The sequence below is a fragment of the Mytilus californianus genome, unplaced genomic scaffold, assembly GCF_021869535.1.
Source record: "Mytilus californianus isolate M0D057914Y unplaced genomic scaffold, xbMytCali1.0.p SCAF_5, whole genome shotgun sequence".
In the NCBI taxonomy this organism is placed as follows: domain Eukaryota; kingdom Metazoa; phylum Mollusca; class Bivalvia; order Mytilida; family Mytilidae; genus Mytilus; species Mytilus californianus.
The window spans coordinates 48238672-48258735 of NW_026262701.1; the positions used below are offsets into that span (position 1 = coordinate 48238672).

General features: G+C 31.9%; 1 protein-coding gene across 2 annotated transcripts in view; it reads right to left on the reverse strand.

Annotated features, from left to right (window-relative positions):
• The window catches only part of LOC127702387 (alanine--glyoxylate aminotransferase 2, mitochondrial-like), an 80213-nt gene that overhangs the window by 52005 nt on the left and 8144 nt on the right, over positions 1-20064 (reverse strand). For both annotated transcript variants that reach the window (XM_052206546.1, XM_052206545.1), the window contains exons 2-4: positions 11635-11720; positions 2622-2806; positions 2198-2321 (exon numbers count right to left, since the gene is read on the reverse strand). In XM_052206546.1, coding sequence (XP_052062506.1) covers positions 2198-2321; positions 2622-2806; positions 11635-11720 — 395 coding nt within the window. The remainder of the gene's footprint in view (positions 1-2197; positions 2322-2621; positions 2807-11634; positions 11721-20064) is intronic.

The window sequence follows — 20064 nt, forward strand, 5'->3', positions numbered from 1 at the left end:
TTTTTAAAGCATAACTGAAAACCCAAATAAATTAGTTAGATTGTTTTGTCATTCAGCAACTTCAGTGTTAATAGTTCATCTTTAAAAGTAAATAAATTACAAACGAAAGTGAACCAACGCCTGGTGAATCTGTAGTACGGTAGAGTCCCCGAAGTGGATACCTCGGGTATGCAGGGTCGTTATGATAAAGCAGATAAAATGTAGAAAGTCTTATAACAACAACACTTTAGGGACTGCTGCAGAAAATTTATTGATCTACATGTTTTGGTGCCTAGAGCACCGTCATCAGGATAAAAACAATACAAACTGGAGGCCCCAAAGGACACTCTCCAACATTGAAGACAAGAATAGAATTCTGTTTTGTTGATCTTGTATTGCTGATCATTTAGTCTGTTTAGTTTCTCTCTATCTTCTTTAGTTTTTGCTCAAAACAAAAAAGAGGGTACAAAAAATCCTTATTTAAGGGGCTGGGCAATCACTCCTATATAAAGAGTGACAGCCTACTACCTTAATCAGCAAAATGTGACTTGTTAGTAGATTCGACGATTTCCTCTATATTGTCTTAATTGTAGATCTTGTCTTGCTGATCATTTTTGCCTATTTAAGTTTCTATCAATCTATTATAATTTTTAAGAAATCAGGCAAAAACGCAAAATATTGTAAGAATCATCATCAAAGGGCAATAACTCTCACAAGGAGTAGGCTGACGATTTCAACAATGTTTAACTTATTTGTAGAACTTGTCTTGCTGATTATTTTTGCAATTTAAGGTTTCTCTGTATCTATTATAGTTTTCAAGATAATAGGCAAAAATGAAAAAAAATGGTAAAATTTGTCATTTATGGGCAATAACTCCTGTAAGAAGTCGTCTGACAATTTTGACGTAAACGGATAGATGGTAGAGCTCAACATTCTGAACATTTTTGCCCAGTCAAATTTTCTCTATTCATAATGGTTTTTCATAATAATAGACAAAACTTGCATTTTACCTCTATGTTCAATTTTTAGCCATGTCGGCCATGTTTGTTGGCAGACGGGGTCATCAGACACAAAAATTTACTTTAAGGGGCAAAATCCTCCTTATGGGGTCAATTGACAATTTTGTTCATGTTTAGAATTATTGTAGATCTTACTTTGCTGAACAATTTTGCTGTTTACAGTTTATCTCTATCTATTATAATATTCAAGATAATAACCAAAAACTGCTAAATTTCCTTAAAATTACCAATTCAGGGGTAGCAACCCAAAAACGGGTTGTCTGATGCATTTGAAAATTTCATGGCAGATAGATCTTGACCTGATGAACAGTTTTACTCCATATCAGATTTGCTCTAAATGCTTTAGTTTCAGAGATATAAGCCAAAAACTGCATTTTACCCCATGTTCTACTTTAGCCATAGTGGCCATCTTGGTTGAAGGGCGGGGTCATCGGATATAATTTTTAAACTAGTTACCCTAAGGATGATTTAGGCCAAGTTTGGTTTAATTTGGCCCAGTAGTTTCAGAGGAGAAGATTTTTGTTAAAGTTAACGACAACGACGACGACAGACGACGGATGCCAAGTGATGAGAAAAGATCACTTGGCCCTCTTACGCCTGAAGTACAAAATCGGGTATGCATAAATTATGTCACAATGTAACCATGGTACTGAAGAATAAATAGAAAGTGAAAGTATACATGTTTGGAAGTAAACTTGAATAAGAAAGTAGAATAAAATGTGAATGTCATTGAAATTTAAATGTTTGTTGAATGAATACGTGTTGGTCATCTTACATAATGGAACTAAAATATATAATAAGTTATTGTCTGGATGTGTACAGTTTGTGTTTAATCCAAATTTGAACAACACTTGACTGATTGCCCTAGGCACCAAAACATGTACCCCGGGTAGATCAATAAATTTTCTGCAGCAGTCCCTAAAGTGTTGTTGTTATAAGACTTTCTACATTTAAAAGTAAATGTTTAAACTATTTACTACTCGTCTATGGCACCCCCTTATAGCTGATTTCTTCTATTTTTTAAGTACTTTTTCTGCTTTATGACAGCTAGCCCCCCCCCCCTTTTTTTTAGGTAGGCGCCTCCTCCTCCCCCAGTTTTTGAAAAAAACAGGAAATGCTCCTGTGGTAGTGCAATGAGATCACTGAACTTGTGTGAAATAACAGTACTTTAACTGTGTTGGTTTTATAAATATCAGTACCTTAAGATCTCCTGGCAGTTTTGCAACAAGTTTCTCTGCATATTTATGGATGGCAGGATGAAGATATATATTGGTTGTATGCCATAGTTTTCTCATTTGTTTCTCTGCTGCTTTTGTAACTTTACTAAGAAAGAATAAAGAGTTCTACATTAGTATCTACGCTGAACAATGTTTCTCTTACCAAAAGTCAATTTACCTAAAAATAGTAATTGCAAAAATAAGAAATGGCATTATAAATTCTAAAAGTATATATTGAAATCGTAATAAATAAACTTACATTTTGGTTCATTATTCAATAATTTTTTAACTCCTTCTTTGATGGTTTAGCATGACTTACTGGTCAAAGTGGTTGTAATAACAGTAACATTGTCAAAATTTTTTACTGAGTATGATGCACAAATGGTTATAATATTTTTTTACTTACGGGTGACAATGTCCAACACTAACAGTTACAATACCAGCAAACAAGTCCAGATATCTGTTGCCATTGACATCCCATAGCCACTGCATGTGGCCCTGGTGTATCATGACTGGTTTCTTGTAGAATGTCAACAAAGCTGGGGTCAGGTTCTTACTTCTGACCTTCATAGCATCATCATAGCTTATTCCCTGAAAGAGGAGCACAAATGTTATTTAAGTATAAGATCTTGACATTTGATCAAAAGTATGAGAAGTTTTTTTTCTTACTGTTGATTATTTTTGTGGGTACCAATTTGCATGGATTGGGGAAAAGTTGTATTTTCGTGGATATTTGATGTCGTGATATTTCCCAAAGTCTGCATACAAGCATACAGAAAATATGCACTTCGTTGAACATTTAAATTTGTGATTTACCTGAACCCATAAAATCTTGGAACATTGGTATCTCATGAATAATATTATCAATCCACAGTTATTCATGTGATAAATAATTTTATACTTGAGTTGTCATCAAATGATATAGGTGATTATTTTTTAATATTTTTGCCTGCATGTTAAATTGTTTGCTATTTACATATGTATTTTGATTGAAATTCTAAACTTTCAGTAAAATAACTCTACATATTTTTATTATGACCTAAATATCAAAACCACATGTTGCTAAGATTAAATTTTGATTGAAATTTAAGGCATCCAAATTTTCAGTAATCTACCCTACATATTTTTATACTGATCTAATAAAATATCAAAATCTCATGTTGCTAAAATTAATAATCTGCTTCACCGAGCGCAGCTGGATATGACCGCAGAGGTCCAACCCTGAACAGTCATTGCAAAAAACGGACACAATATTCAAGCTTGATACAGGTCTGAATTTGGATTGTAATTGAATATTTGACACATTATAATGTTTCTGACACAGAATAAATGTGTCAAAGAACTCAAAATTGGTTGTATGATTTGAATTCATATTCAATTGAAGATTTCTTGCTGTTGTGCAATACACTGTGCTGTTGCGCAATACTTAGTAAATCTGTTTTCAGACTATATACAAAGAATTAGCAAAATAAATTGTGACCCCCAATTTTTTTCTTTAGAAAATTGACAATTTCTTAAATCTTGAGGAAAGAAAAATTGACCCCCCTCAAAAAAATTTTTTTTGAGGAAAAAAAATTGTCCCTCTCAAAAAAAATTGTTTACCCCCCCCCCTCTCCCCCTTTTCAAAAAAAATGATTTTGAAGAAATTTTCTTTTAGTAAAATGTGGTACAAATTAAGAGACATCCATATATTTTTAATAAACTGCTTCGCTGAGCGCAGCTAGATACGCCCGCAGAGGTCCAACCCTGAACAGTTGGGGCAAAAATGGACAAAATGTTCAAGCTTGATTCAGGTCTGAATTTGGATTGTAATTAAATATTTGACATATTATAGGTTTCTGAATAAATGTAGTCAAAGATCTTGAAATTGGTTATATGAATTGAATATTCAATTAAAGATTTCTTGCTGTTGTGCAATACTTAGTAAACCTGTTGTCAGACTATAAACAAATAAAGTTCCAATGTCATAGTAGAAATTTATGAAAATAAAAAGGGAGCTTACAACAATAGATATAAACAATTCACCAAAGTTTCATGAGAATTGCTGAAAGCATTTTAGAGTTTTTGTCCGAAAATTGAAAAAAAACCCTTTTTTTATGAATAAAACCCTGTAACTCGGAAACATAAAATCTAAAATTTATAAAAATCGAAAGGGAGCTCATGTCAATAGATATAAACAATTCACCACAATTTCTTGCAAGTTGGTGAAAGCATTCTTGACTTATTGTCCGAAAACTGGAAAATCCCCCTTTTTTTAATGAATAAAACCCCATAACTCGGAAACGTAAAATCTAAATTTTATAAAAAATGAAAGGGAGCTCACGTCAATAGATATAAACAATTCACCAAAGTTTTATGCAAATTGGTTAAAGCATTTTTGAGTTAATGTCCGACATGTTGATGACGGACGGACGGACAGACGGACAACGGTATACCACAATACGTCCCGTAAACGGACGTATAAAATCACAAGTTATTGTCTGAAAACTAGAAAAATGCTTGTTTTTTACCCTTTTTGGCCCATAATTCCTGAACAGTTTGGGCAATTACCCAAACAAGAGGCTCTCAAGAGCCTGAATCGCTTACCTGCATTTCAGAGGATAAGATTTTTAAATGTTAGAAAACTTGATGAACAAATTGTGTAAAATTGTCTTTAAAGGGCAATAACTCCTTACGAGGTCAATTGACAATTTTGGTCATATTAACTTTTTTGTCTTACTTTGCTGAACATTATTGCTGCTTACAGTTTATATATATCTATAATAATATTCAAAATAATAACAAAAAACTGCAAAATTTTGTTAAAACTACCAAATCGGTGGCAGCAACCCAACAATGGGATGTTCGATTCGTCTGAAAATTTCAGAGCTGATAGATCTTGACCAACTGAACAATTTTATCCAATGTCACATTTGCTCTAAAAGATTTAGTTTTTGAAATATAAGCCAAAAACTGCATTTGACCCTTATGTTCTATTTTTAGCCATGGCGGCCATGTTTGTCGATGGATCAAAACTTCGGATACAATTTATACACAAGATACCCTAAGGAACATTCAGTTAAAGTTTGAAGGTAATTGGCCCAGTAGTTTCAGAGGAGAAGATTTTTTAAATAGTTTACGACGACAGACGACGACGACAGACAACGACGACAGACGACGGACGACGACGGATGCCAAGTGATGGCATAAGCTCACATGGGGCCCCGGTGAGCTAAAAATGAATCCCAACCTTCTACTTGTGGTATTGAACCTTGTGGTACAATTTCAGAGCAATCAAAATACTTATACACAAGTTATTGTCCTGAAACTAGAAAAATGTTTGTTTTGGCCCCTTTATGGCCCCTAATTCCTAAACGGTTTGGACCATCACCCCCAAAAACAATCCCAACCTTCCTATTGTGGTATTGAACCTTTTGATTAAATTTCATAGAGATCCATACACTTAAACTAAAGTTATTATCTGGAAACCAAATGACTTCGGACGATGCTGATGATGTCTGCTGACGCCAACGTGATACCAATATAAGACCGCAAAAAAAGTTTTGCGGTTGTATAAAAATTAAAAACTCTGTTGAATCTCTAGTGTAATTAGCGTGTTAGTGAGCACTGAAGGGTAAACGATTGCTTTTAGTATGAACTAATGAACTTAAAATAAAACCAATATTACCAGTATTGTATTGTATTAAGATATGGATAATAAAACTGAGAATGGAAATGGGGAATATGTCAAAGAGACAACAACCCGACCAAAGAGCAGATAACAGCCGAAGGCCACTAATGGGTCTTCAACGCAGCGAAAAAATCCCGCACCCGGAGGAACACATTTAGGCAATATTTTGAAACAAAGTTATTGTCCTTAAATGTCCATTATTGCAGTTGAAATTTTCAGCAAAACATGTTTAGTGAAAAGGATGGTTATACATATAAAACCGTTGACTATGTAGAATATCTTAGTATATTTTATTAATACAAAAATTGCTTGACATGGAACATAAGAATGTTCACCTCCCAGAATTATTTGTTGTCGATGGTAGAGATGAGGCCTGGAAAATAAAGCTATCAAGTCAGGGACAATAGGGTTTTGATTGCATTTCATGTAATCCTTACCCAAAACTCTATATTTTGTACTTAATAACTTCCTGTTTGATTTGGTCTTTGAACTGTTACACTTTGAAGTGATTCTATTGCCACTGAGTCTGTTGTAGATGAAACGCTCATCTGGCGTAACAAATTATTATTTTTTTTAATCTTAATGAAATGGTCACTTAAATTCATATTTGTGATTATGGACTGTGACATGATACTCTTTTGTTTTTTTTTTATCTTTTATTTGTTTTTCAATAGTCAGGATTTAATATACATGTACCCCTACACTACCACCTGACAAGGGTATCAAGGGGTTACATATAAAAAATAATTCAGTATACAATATATATCACTGACAAGTTGATTTTTATAATTATACATGTAGTATTTAAGGTTACATATAAATTTTATTTGATTATATTCTCTCACTCTCTGACTTTCTCTTATACAATACAAATACTCTTCACTCATTTGCTTTGCTACAATATGTACATGATGTATCTTGACTTACATTTTAAAAACAAAATATTTTAAAGAAAAAAAAAAAAACAAAAAAAAACTCAAGGCTAAATATTTGCTCATGATATATAGATATTTTATTCTCTCACTTATATGAAACAATAATTAATTAAATATTACATGTAAAGGAGACCAAAATTTTTCACACACTTGGACTCTATTATTTTTCTTTGCAATATAATATTCAAGAAATTGGTATTTCTTTATTCTATTCTTTAACCCAACCATATTTGGTTTTGTTTCATTTAATTTACATTTGTATATATAGTTTTTTGTAATTATGACTAACAGATTCAGTAATAAACTTTCATGTTTGCAACCAAGAAACACATTCTCTTTGTTAAGAACAAAGTTTACAAAAAAAAGTTTTACTGCATTTGAAAAAGACTGCCACAATTGAAAAGTTATTGGGCATTCAAAAAAAAGGTGTTCAATGGTTTCTTCACCAAGTTTACAAAAAGTACACATCTTGGTGTCTTTTAATTTAATTTTGTATAAAAAGGTATTAGTTGCTATGATTCTATGCAAAAATTTGTATTGAAAAGTTCTTAAATAAACATCTCTACATGATTTTTTGGTTATCCTGAAATATTCTGACCATTCTGTTGTATCAATTATCAACAGTTCTTCCCATTTCGAAAACTTGACTGTTGGTAGTTCAATAACTTTATTTACTAAATTTTTATATACAAATTTGGCTTTCACATTACCTATAATTCTCTTTAAAAAAATATCACCATTATCAGGCTTATCCAAATCTTGCTTTAAACAGTTCTCTTTAAGGTATTTTTTCATAGTCTGAGGGATTCTTGAAATCAGACCATGATATTTGATAAAATTGTTGATTTTTACTCTTTCTTGAAATTGCTCAAATTTATAAAAATTCATGTTTTCTTTATTAATTAGGTCACTTACTGACTGCACACCTCCTTGTTTCCATTGAATATAATATGGGAAATCATCCAAAGAAGAAAAGTTCAAAATATCTAATGATAAAATGTCACTGACAGAATTCTCAGTATTAGGTTTTGCGATAGAAAAGTATAGTAAAACATCCTTCCAGAAAGGATTTTTACATTTTTTAGAAATCTCAATCAGCTTTTCTTTCTGTAGATGTAAAACCCTTTCACCCCCATACTGTATAAGGTCTGCCAGTAACAACTGCTGCCAGCCACCAACTGGGTTTGACATCAGTCTTTTTATCCAACTAATTTTTAAATAGATATTAAAGGAATGAAGATGTACCATATTAAGTCCACCTTGTGAAATATCACCAATAAGTGTGTTACGCTTAATTCTGTCTGGTTTTCCACTCCATATAAAATTATAAAATAATGAAGTGAGCTCTGTTAACCTGGATTGTGATAGGTTTGGCAATGCAGTCATTAAGTGTACCAATTTCGAAAGAGCAAGTGATTTAACTACTGTAATTTTCCCCAATAATGTTAGTTTACGATGTTGCCAGCTCTTCAGGATTGCAGAGACTTCTTTAATCTTCTTGGCAAAATTAATTTCTGTGATACAGTTTAAATCTAAAGAAAATTCAATCCCCAAAAGTTTAAAATTTGAATGTGACCAATGAAGATTTAAGTCAGGACAAAGAATCATATCTGAATACTTTTTGTTTCCAACCCATAGTGCTTTTGTCTTTGAAGCATTTATTTTTAAACCTGAAATTTTATAAAAAGATTCAAAACATGAAAGTGTTTCCCTCAACGATATTTCCCTTCCATCTAACATAAGGAATGTGTCATCTGCATACTGGCTTAAAAGTGATTCATTATCATTTACAGTTATTCCCCTTATTTCAGGATTATCTTTTAATTTTAAAGATAGTAATTCAACACCAATTATAAATAAATAGGGTGAAAGAGGATCTCCTTGTCTGCAGCCTCTTTCCAATTGAAAAAACTTAGAAGTATGTCCATTATTTATATCACAACTTGATGCCCCTGAGTATAAAGTTTCAAACCATTTACAAACTGAAGGCCCAAAATTAAAACTTTTTAAAGAATTTTTTAAAAATAACCATTCTAAGGAATCAAAGGCCTTTTCAAAATCAACAAGTAATAAAAGACCTGTCTTATTATTTTCTTCAAGATAGTGCATTAAATCATATAAAAGGCGTGTGTTCTCACCCATAAATCTATCTTTGATGAAACCTTTTTGTGTATCACTTATGACAAATGGTAAAACTGGTTTAAGTCTATTAGCTATAACAGCAGAAGCTATTTTCATATCAGTATTCAAAAGACTAATAGGACGCCAGTTACTTATATACTGTCTGTCTTTCCCCTCCTTAGGAATGCATGTAATTACACTTTGATACTGAAAATCAGAAAATTTTCCAACCTCGTATCCAAAATGAAGAGACCGAAAGATGAAAGGACCAATATCTTTCCAAAAAAATTTATAAAAGTCTACTGTGTACCCATCAGAACCTGGACTTTTACCATTTGTCATAAATTTTAACGAATCAGCACACTCTTTAAAAGTTAAATTTCCCTCACAAAAATCTTTTTGTTCTTCTGTGAGCTTAACGTTTTGATTAAAAAATGATGAATCATCACAATCTAATTTTTTACTTGAGTATAAATTTCTATAAAAATATTGTTGTTCCGTTAGAATTTTTGATTGCTCTGATATATGTTGACCTTTATCATCTATTAGTTCTGTTATTGTTTTCTTTATAAAATTTTTCTTTTCTAATTTACAAAAATAATTTGAACATTTTTCACCATTCTCATGCCAGTTAGAGTGGGATCTAAGCAGCAAACCTTCAACCTTCTTTTGTCGACAATTTTCTAGTTCAAGTTTTTTATCAAGTAAAGATTTTTGAACCTCCTCATTTGGAGAATGGTTCATAATAGTTTCTAAATGTAAAATATTATTTTCAAGTTTGAGGGTGAAATTTTTTTCCTCCTTGGATTTATTTATGCTGTAATTTATGGACAAAGATCTAATCTTCATTTTCAATATTTCAAAAAATGTTTGATCATTACATGACAAATCAACAGAAAGAAGATCTTCCAAATCACCTGACAGATAGTATTCCAAAATAGTATCCTTAATGCATAATTTAACCTTTTGTATATAATCTGCATCTCTGAGTAATTGAGAGTTAAATTTCCAGTAACTTTTGCCCCGTTTCTCTAAACAAGCTGAGAAGGTGAAAATAATTGCTGAGTGGTCAGTTCTATAACCTGGTATAATTTTAGTATTTTTCATTAGTGAAAAAATGTCTTCTGAAATTAAAAAATAATCTAAACGACTTTGTTTTATAGGTGAGGACTGATGCCAAGTATATTTCCTATCTTCTGGATAGCATGTACGCCAAGGATCAAGTAGTTCAAAAACATCAATGATTTCATCAAGTTTTTTACAGGAGTTAGGGTTTCTATTATGTTTGATATTATATGTATCCATAAATTTATCTAAAACAACATTCCAGTCACCACATAATAAAACACTTGTGTTTTTAAAGGATAAAATGTTCTGCATTATTATATCAAAGAATGCAGGTTCATCTGTATTATAACCATACAAACAGGCAAAACTCATTCTTTGTGAAAAAATTGATACATCTATAACAATGTAACGACCATTATCATCAGTAACAGAATTATGCACAACAAAATCCAGACCCTTTTTAAACATAACAGAGACACCTGCACTTTTACTGTCTTTATGACTGAAAAAACATGTGCTTCCCCATTCATCCTCCCAGTTTTTTTCAATGTCTTTTTTACTATGAGTTTCCTGGAAACACACTATCGAAGTATTTTTACTCTTAGCCCAATCAAATACATCTGCCCTCTTTTTGGAATTTGAGAAAAGTCCCCTCACATTCATTGATAATATCGTTACATTATTATCCATGATTATAGATGAAGGGATGTTTTATAAACCATATAAGTAAGTTCATAAGTACAAATATACAATTGTAACAAATTTGACATACACAAACATACACACATACAAACATAAGATGTCGCTTATTATTTTCTTCATTCAACATTGAATGTATTAATTAATTTACAGTATGGCATGTAACAATTATACATAAATCTATCAAAGGAATAGATGTTTAAAAGGGAGATAAAATTGAATATTTATATCATTATTAATGTTAGAGTTATTTCCCCTTTACTGTATAGTGACAGTATAATTTATTTTAAACAAATTTATCAAGATGAATATCTCTTATATTCTTAACTATTTATATAGGAATATGTAATTCACGACTGATATAAAACACTTTTTACTTCAGCAATTATCTTTTACATTTATATCTATCTATTGAAATTAATAAAAAGCTGGACATTATTCAAAAATAAATTAAATGATGTAACTGACAAAACAAGATTGATTAAGTTCCCTCTTTCAATTTCTTTTTCATTTTTTCATCTACATTGTCAAACAGGTCAAATCTTATTCTGCTACTAGTTTCAGTTTTGGCATACACGTTACAGTTGTAAAACCATACATTTTCAAATTTTTCAGTGTTCTTAAGTCTTGCCATAAGTCCAATATTGCGTTGTGTTATATCATCATGAAATTTAAGTTCATTTTTCAAGGATCTTTTTTGTCGCATTATCCGTATTTTAGTGTCAGTGTTTCTAACCTTCACGATAACAGGCTTCTGGTAACCTTCTTTTCCAGGTATTCTGTGGATGGCTAGCACATCACTGGGCTCAATATTTACATTATTGTTGGCTATTGTTAGCCAAAGAGTAACTATTACTTTCGAAATATCAATTATTAACAAGCACAAAAACATGATAAAATAACACTGATATTCATAATATATGTACCTGGTACTTCTCTGGTATAAAGTCACATGGTGGCATGGATGGTGCCGATGATGAACAACGTATTGATCCATAGCTAAAAGTTTTACCTGTAACATATGAATATTGAATTATTTATGCAACAGGCATCTCCATATTATATCTGTGAGAAAAAAAAACACTTTTTGTGATTTTGAAAGTGACATAAACCCACTGGGTTGGGTGGATTTTATTGTTTTTGTAACATATTCTTATTTTGTTTATGATAAATAATTTATGTAATTTATTTAGAAGGATCAAAACTGGCCCTAAGATCCTAAGATATTAATATTTTTTTTTAATCTGACCATAATACTGCAAAATTTACATAGACATTGGGGTCTAAGCGTGACACAGGATTCACCAATTTTCTGTAAGCTTGACTCGTGAAAGTCAATTTATTGTGTGTGAAAAAGGGAAATTAAGTCAGGTGGAACACATGAAATTACAAGCATTATTATCAAATTGATAAGCAGGATACAGGGATCTGACAAAACAATAAGCGTGATACAGGGATCTGACAAAACAATAAGAGGGATAGAGGGATCTGACAAAACAATAAGCGGGATACAGGGATCTGACAAAACAATAAGCAGGATACAGGGATCTGACAAAACAATAAGCGGGATAAAGGGATCTGACAAAACAATAAGCGGGATAGAGGGATCTGACGAAACAATAAGCGGGATAGAGGGATCTGACAAAACAATAAGCGGGATAGAGGGATCTGACGAAACAATAAGCGGGATACAGGAGTCTGACAAAACAATAAGCGGGATACAGGGATCTGACAAAACAATAAGCGGGATACAGGGATCTGACAAAACAATAAGCGTGATAGAGGGATCTGACAAAACAATAAGCGGGATACAGGGATCTGACAAAACAATAAGCAAGATACAGGGATCTGACAAAACAATAAGCGGGATAAAGGGGTCTGACGAAACAATAAGCTGGATACAGGAGTCTGACAAAACAATAAGCGGGATACAGGGATCTGACAAAACAATAAGCGGGATACAGGGATCTGACAAAACAATAAGCGGGATAGAGGGATCTGACAAAACAATAAGTGGTATACAGGAGTCTGACAAAACAATAAGCGGGATACAGGGATCTGACAAAACAATAAGCGGGATACAGGAGTCTGACAAAACAATAAGCGGGATAAAGGGATCTGACAAAAAAATAAGCGGGATACAGGGATCTGACAAAACAATAAGCATGATTCAGGGATCTGACAAAACAATAAGCGGGATACAGGGATCTGACAAAACAATAAGCGGGATACAGGAGTCTGACAAAACAATCAGCGGGATACAGGGATCTGACAAAACAATAAGAGGGATACAGGAGTCTGACAAAACAATCAGCGGGATCACGGTGGTGATCAACATCAGCACAAAAAAGGCTTAATCTCAACAATCAAAGTTTTTAGCCAATTAGTAATGAAATGTCAAAGCCTTTTGAATTTCCACAGTGTGGCTCCAATATGGTTAAATTCTACCTGCAACCTTCGGGGTTTAGGGACCTGACATCCTATTTAAAAGGACTTGTGACCTTTACAGGTTTGTTGTTAAACTTGGATTCAAAGTGACCTGGAGAATATTGCAAAACATGACCTTGTGACCTTAGGGGTACCCTAATGGAACCCCCACAGTATCAGTGAGATAATTCAACTGATGAGTATAAAAAAAAACTGATTCAGTATATATTTATACTATCTAATATATAATTACCTTGCATACACAAAAGCAACGTGAGTATGCATATATATATGATTTTGACACAGGAAGGACTGTAAACATGCTGAACCTTCTGGGCTAACCAACTGTATATATATCTTTTATATATTTATGTATTTTTGTTTTTATACACATAATTATGTATTTTTGTTTTTATACACATAATTATGTATTTTTATTTTTATATAAATCATAAACTTAATATCAGCCACATTTGCAACACCGTATTTCAAAAGCTTGAGCTGTTCTATATTACTTGATTTTCTTGAATGTTATTAAATGTTTTAATCTAAACTATTGATGTTTAATATTGTCATATTAAATGAATATGTCCTTCAGGAATAATAATTCTTCTATAGGGCTCACATTACTTCACACAGAATCACAGAGAGAAATGTGACTTCTCTTTAAGAAACTGATAGGATGAAGTGGTGAGAGAAGTCCTAGTTCACTTACGATGATATAATGGTTGGTTTTTACAATGATATGTCTCGCCATTATGTTTGTACTGTACAAATCCAATATTATGTCTGAGAATACTATTTCAGTAATGTCTCAGATTATGTTTTAAAATGTCAATTATTATAAGTTATACAATAATATTTTTGAACTAATCAGGTAATAGGGGACGACCATTTGATATTCTGGGGGGGGCCAGGAGGATTTTGAAAATAAATAACTCGGCCTTGATAATCACAAAAATAAATGGTTTGTTCTGTGGTAGTTCGAAAATAAATAACCTGACTTACAATGTATTGAAAATGAATAACTCAGCAGCATGAGCAGGTCTTTAAGCCATTTTATAAATGCTATTCGAAAGTATGAGGTGGCACCAGATTCTTCATAAAATTCATCTTTTTTTCAAAAAAAAATTCGGGAAACACTTCCCAAATCTTTTAATAATAAAGGTATAAATATTATTTAAATATACTTGAAATGTCTGAAAATGGGTTTCATTTAACTTGAGGTATATTGGCTCAGGAACACTTACCTCACTTTTATTACAGGGCTGTAACTACATTGAGGCAAATGCCTTTATGTAGCAAATTTTAAAACCAAAAGCTTGTCTTCATATCAAATTGTTTTCACAGCGAGTGTTTGCAAGAAGCAAATTCTGTTCTCACCTGTTTTTTCGGGATCAATGTTTCTTTAAATTTGTCTTTTGTTCATTGATTACCCTTCTGTATTCTCTTAGTGTTGCATTCCTTTTATGATTTAGTAATTTTGTTTTCAACTTGATCATGATTTTTATTTTATTTAGTACTTTTTAGCTAATTTTATAACTTAATTACTTTAAATTGTATCCCAGTTAAGAGCTACATCAAGTTGTAATTGAAATGTGTTATTAAAAATTACTTGACATAGTTATATCACTGATAATCAGCCCCCTCTTAACTTAATTTGAATAAAACCCCATATAATTTACAGGTATAAAAGATTTAAATTCTGCATGCCGAAACAACAAAAAAAAAACAAAAAAAACAAAAAACCAGCAGCCACATTAATATTGGTCTTTTGATGTTGTCCATATAAACTTCAGTCTTACGCTGAATCTATACATTTTACTTTGAGACCAAAATATTGTCAAAAAATTATTAAAACAGAACTTGCGTTTTCAGAATAAGAAAGGGTCTGGGAACGCCCAGAAAGCACGATTTTGCATCATTTGTTCTATAGTTTCTTTGGGCCTTCAGCGGCTTCAAAACCCTTCAAAATTTGTTTGCCTCGCTCTGCTCAGCGTAAATACATTTGGCAATACTTTTAAAAGAGGCTAGTCACAGCCCCAAGTCTAATACCGTGTATGTATGCAATACATGTATATGCAGTTTGGAATTCAGAAGATTCATTTCCGCAGAGGATGATGATTAATTCTGATTAAATGGTACATTAATGACTTGACTGTACATGTATTATTTATAATAAAAAATTAATTTAAAATTGTATGTTTTCAAATATTATTAATATAGTTATGAAAATAAATAATCAGTCCCTTGTTTTAATGAAAATGAAAAACCTTGCTTCAACAGTGCAGAAAATAAATAATCTGTCCTCTTAGTTTACAAAAATAAATAACCGATCCAAAACAAATCCTCCTGGCCCCCCCCCCCACCCCAGAATATCAAATGGTCGTCCCCTTACCGCCTTAATATCTCACACTGTTTCAGATTTGAAGAAAAAATAAAGAGAAATGATCACTTATCAATTAAAGTTTAATGAGGAAAACTATTCTGTTTAAAATATTCATTTTTTCTCATAAAAAATTAACCAAAGTTTAAAGCATCTAAAATCAATATGGATATTAAATATAAATGTTTTGTTTGAAAACCATGACTTGCTTATCATTCATTAATACCTTTTCATACTTCATGTACTTTGTTTATACTTTTTTTCATCACAACAGACAACGATTGATATAAAAACACAATGGCAAAATTAAGGACAGTAATGTTTATCTCTTTAGTAATACTGGTAGCATAATTAGGTGTAATGCAATGAAATTGTATAATTAACAATGTATTAATAAACTTAATTGACATATATGATCGAATATATGTTTAAGACATGCACTTTTTTCTGTGGGTTGTTTTTTTTATTTAATGATGACTATTTAAAGTTATTTGACAGATATTTACATCATGAACCTGATGTAATGACAACTTACCAATCCAAAATTACAGTCTAGGTGGGTTTGGATGAGGGGCCTTCATTTTCGTATTCTTTAATTTTATTTATCATACTTCATGTTAAAATGACAGATTTTGATTTTGAAATTTAATAGACAGTAATAAAAGAACAGTATAATAAATGATATAACACATTTCAGAGAGGGTGATAGAGCATATCACCCTCTCAGCTTTGTGTTATTTATAAAATGTCAATAATTTTCTCTATTTCATATCAGAGACATATATACACATATATTGTATACATGTCTCTGTTCGTATTCTTAATATTTTACAAAGTCCCCCCCCCCAAACCCCCCCCCCCCCCCTTTTCCCCATTAGCCTCTATTTTCTATTTCAGTTATTTTTACCTATTTTTCTCTATTCTTAACTTTTTATGACCTTAATTATTCTGTAGTATTGGCCCATTATTCTCTATTCCGTAAACCCCATCCAGACCCTCTTCTCGGGATAAGAGAGAGTAGACATTATTTTTCCAGTGCATAATTATACTGAATTCAAAACTTTTAAAGGCAATTTACAAAGAAAGATAGTCAGTTTTTCTGCCAAAGGTCTGCCAATCTTACTTGAATAATCTGGCTTCATCCACCAGTAAAACAATGATATAGCCAAAATAGACAGACATGTGCCTCACTATACTGAAACTTGATTGCAGAAAAATTATTGGGGAAATTTCAGAAATTGAAAATTGAATTTGGTAAGGAGTACACATGAAACTACATAATTTTCATGTTCATGTCTTTGCTCTTCATTAATTTAATTTCCTGCAAACCTCTGAATCCCTGAACCAGTTTTTCATACTCAGTGTCTAGCATACATTGGAAAAGATGAAACAAGTTGCTTTCTTTAAATAAAGAAAAGCAATATGTGAACCTAAGACCGCTGACTGGTCACCAAAAGATTGTTGCTGAATTTTTGTTTGCTTTTGAATTGAAATAATTGACTGTGAATAGAAGGAGATAATGATAAAGTTAAACTACCTTTATTAAAAATATGTAATAGTGTGTACATTCTTGCACAAGTCAGTTGAAAGCAATGTTGGATAGGTGTGAATAGAAAAGTGTATATACAGCTACTATTTGAATATACATTTTAAAGCTCGACTATTTATTTATTACTTCATTTTTTTATAATCCTATTGCAAACCCCAGTTTCTGCAAAAACCAATCGCAATATAAATTTAAGCACTCAGTTTGCTTTATAATCTGGATGCATTTAATTTATCTATCACATCTTTATATTTTGTTTCCCGCATGGATGCCTTCATATTCTCAACTCGTTATTGAAGTTGTCTGTACTCATGGTAGATGTTGTACAGATAAATTTAAAGTCCATTTTCCATGTGAAGTGAAACCCTGTGGCATGCAACTTATAAGAAGGTTTCGTATATTTTTCTTGAGAGTAACACACCAGCTTCATTTGGACCTCTTATATAGAGACTTATTTTGGTCTCATAATACATCTCAAATTTTAAGGATTTCCTGATTTTACTTAAATCAATCCAAATATTTAACAGGGAAACTTGGTTTTGAAGAATATCTTATTTTCAGAAGTTTTATGAATACCTGAACATACCAATTTATATTAAAAGACATGTAGATATGTTAAACTCAGATCAACATCCGGTCTCTAATCCACATCCGTTCCTCAAATCGACGTCCAAATTTGATGTCACGTTCTCAAATCAGTATCCAATATTTTAACCCTCTAATCGACGTCCAATGTGACGTTATGAATCGCATTTTCATGACGGCAAATTGTTGAAAAGTATTATAATTTGGTCTTATGTTTTTCAACAACTTTTTGAGTTTTAGGTTCAACCAACCCTTTAATAAAGATGAGATTTCACTGTGACATGTCCATAAAACATACGTTGATTGGAGAAGCAAAAAATTGGACGTCGATTTGAGAACAACAAAAAAGACGTCGATTAGAGGGACATAAAATTGGCCATCAATTTGGAATGTTACTTTATTGTGACGTCAGATTTGGACATCAATTTGAGGAACGAACGTCGATTAGAGACCGGACGTCGATCTGACTCTTACAGATATAAAAAAATACCAGGATTAACATGTTGTATGCCAGACGCGAGTTAAGTCTACAAAGAATCATCAGTGACGCTTGAATAAAAATAGTTTAAAAGGCTAAATAAAGTACGAAGTTAATATGTAATCTATTCCTTGGGTAGAAAATCCTTGGCATTTTGAAAATGTCAAAGTTTATAAAAGGACAGTGACTCAAAAAGGAAAACAAAAGAGAAACAGCTAGAGGTCAGAATACCGTGAGCATTGATGACCGTGCTTGAAAGTCACATGGTAAGCTCTTAATGCTGTGTCCTGAATTTAGAGTGAAATTAATATTTATGCATGAACGTGGTATTTTTGCACAAGAAATAGTAAATAGAAAGCATACGCACTGATACTCTGGATAAGAATACGCATTTGTGTCATCACATATATTAATCTAATAGTTGAATTCGGATGTCAAACTACCTACCCCAAGTGTTTTGACTCCGGATTCATTGACATTTTATCCGGAATTTTTGTGAATGCAAACTGATAGTGTGCGTGTGAACAGGGTGATGTATAATGTGAATGAATCAAGACGTGTAGGATAGCTGACCAACACAATGAATACAATTTTCAAAACCGTACCATAGTACAAATATTAAGATGCTATAAGGTTGAACTAATAAAAGAAACAAAAATTTAAAAAAATAATTAACATTATGATAGTAATTTAATTTTGTTATGATTGTTGTAAAATATCAATTACGTTTTTTGTGAGATGCAAGGATTTAAAATCCTTGTGAATGAAACCACGCAAGTACTTTTTTATCCGTTTAAAATTTAGATATTTAGCTAACTTTGGGTATGCATCCCTGCTCATTGGTGCTCATACGTTACATCTAATTTTCATAAATGCAATGACTGATCAAACCTGTGAGACATAATGCACATATACATTACAATTTTGATTATATTCTATAATTATTAAGAATAAATTCAGTCTCAGTTTTACCTTAACAATGAATATTCTTTTAGTCTGGTAGTATCTATTAATGAAATTAGTTATTTTTTTACAGAAAAATCCTTTTGTTTGATTACCTTTCTGCTTTCCGACCACTGTGTTTCCGACCTTAGATATATTTATAACAGCAATATCGTTTTCTTAATTTTCTTCATTCTTTCCGACATTTTCTCATGTTATGATTGAAATACTAAATATCAAATTATAAACGTTCAGAAATAATCAGTTTATTCTGGGTCATTGTATATCAATAAACTATTCCCAGGTTTATTAAATACAACACACACAACGCGTAGAGGTACCGTCTCAAAGCATGAATTATATAATTGCGTTATCATTATACTTGATATTAAAAAAAACATTCACATTATTAAAAACATATATGTTTTGTCAAAAGGCAAATAGGTTCTAACATATAAATGATTTTTAGAATGCAACCTAGTCTTTGTTGTTTTACTTTCAAATCTACAAATGAACCATTTGTCGGATTGTTGAAATATACAATGTCACATTGTAGCCTATCCATAGAGGGACCGTATCAAAGACATAAATAACTACCTATATAAATAATGGAAAATTTTCGAGACGTTCAGAGAATCATGATTCCGAGGATATCAAGTGGCCCATAGACACTTCCAAAACTCGCCAATATATAAGCGGGGTTCACGCAAAAAAATAATCTTTTTAATACTATCAATCTGATTAAAATACAGATCTAGTGTCAAAGCTTTGCTTACAAGGATCTGAAAACACTTTGTACTATTTTCTGTTCTGGTAATTCTTAAATCGGCCAATCCAATTTTTAAAGGAACGTTACATTACGACAAAATCTGAGGATCCTGAAAGTTCTTTAAAACAGAAAGTAGAATAGAGCTTGGTCAGATCCTTGTAAACTAAACCTGGATATAGGGTCTGTATTTCAATAAGATTGTAATACTATTTGCATATTAATC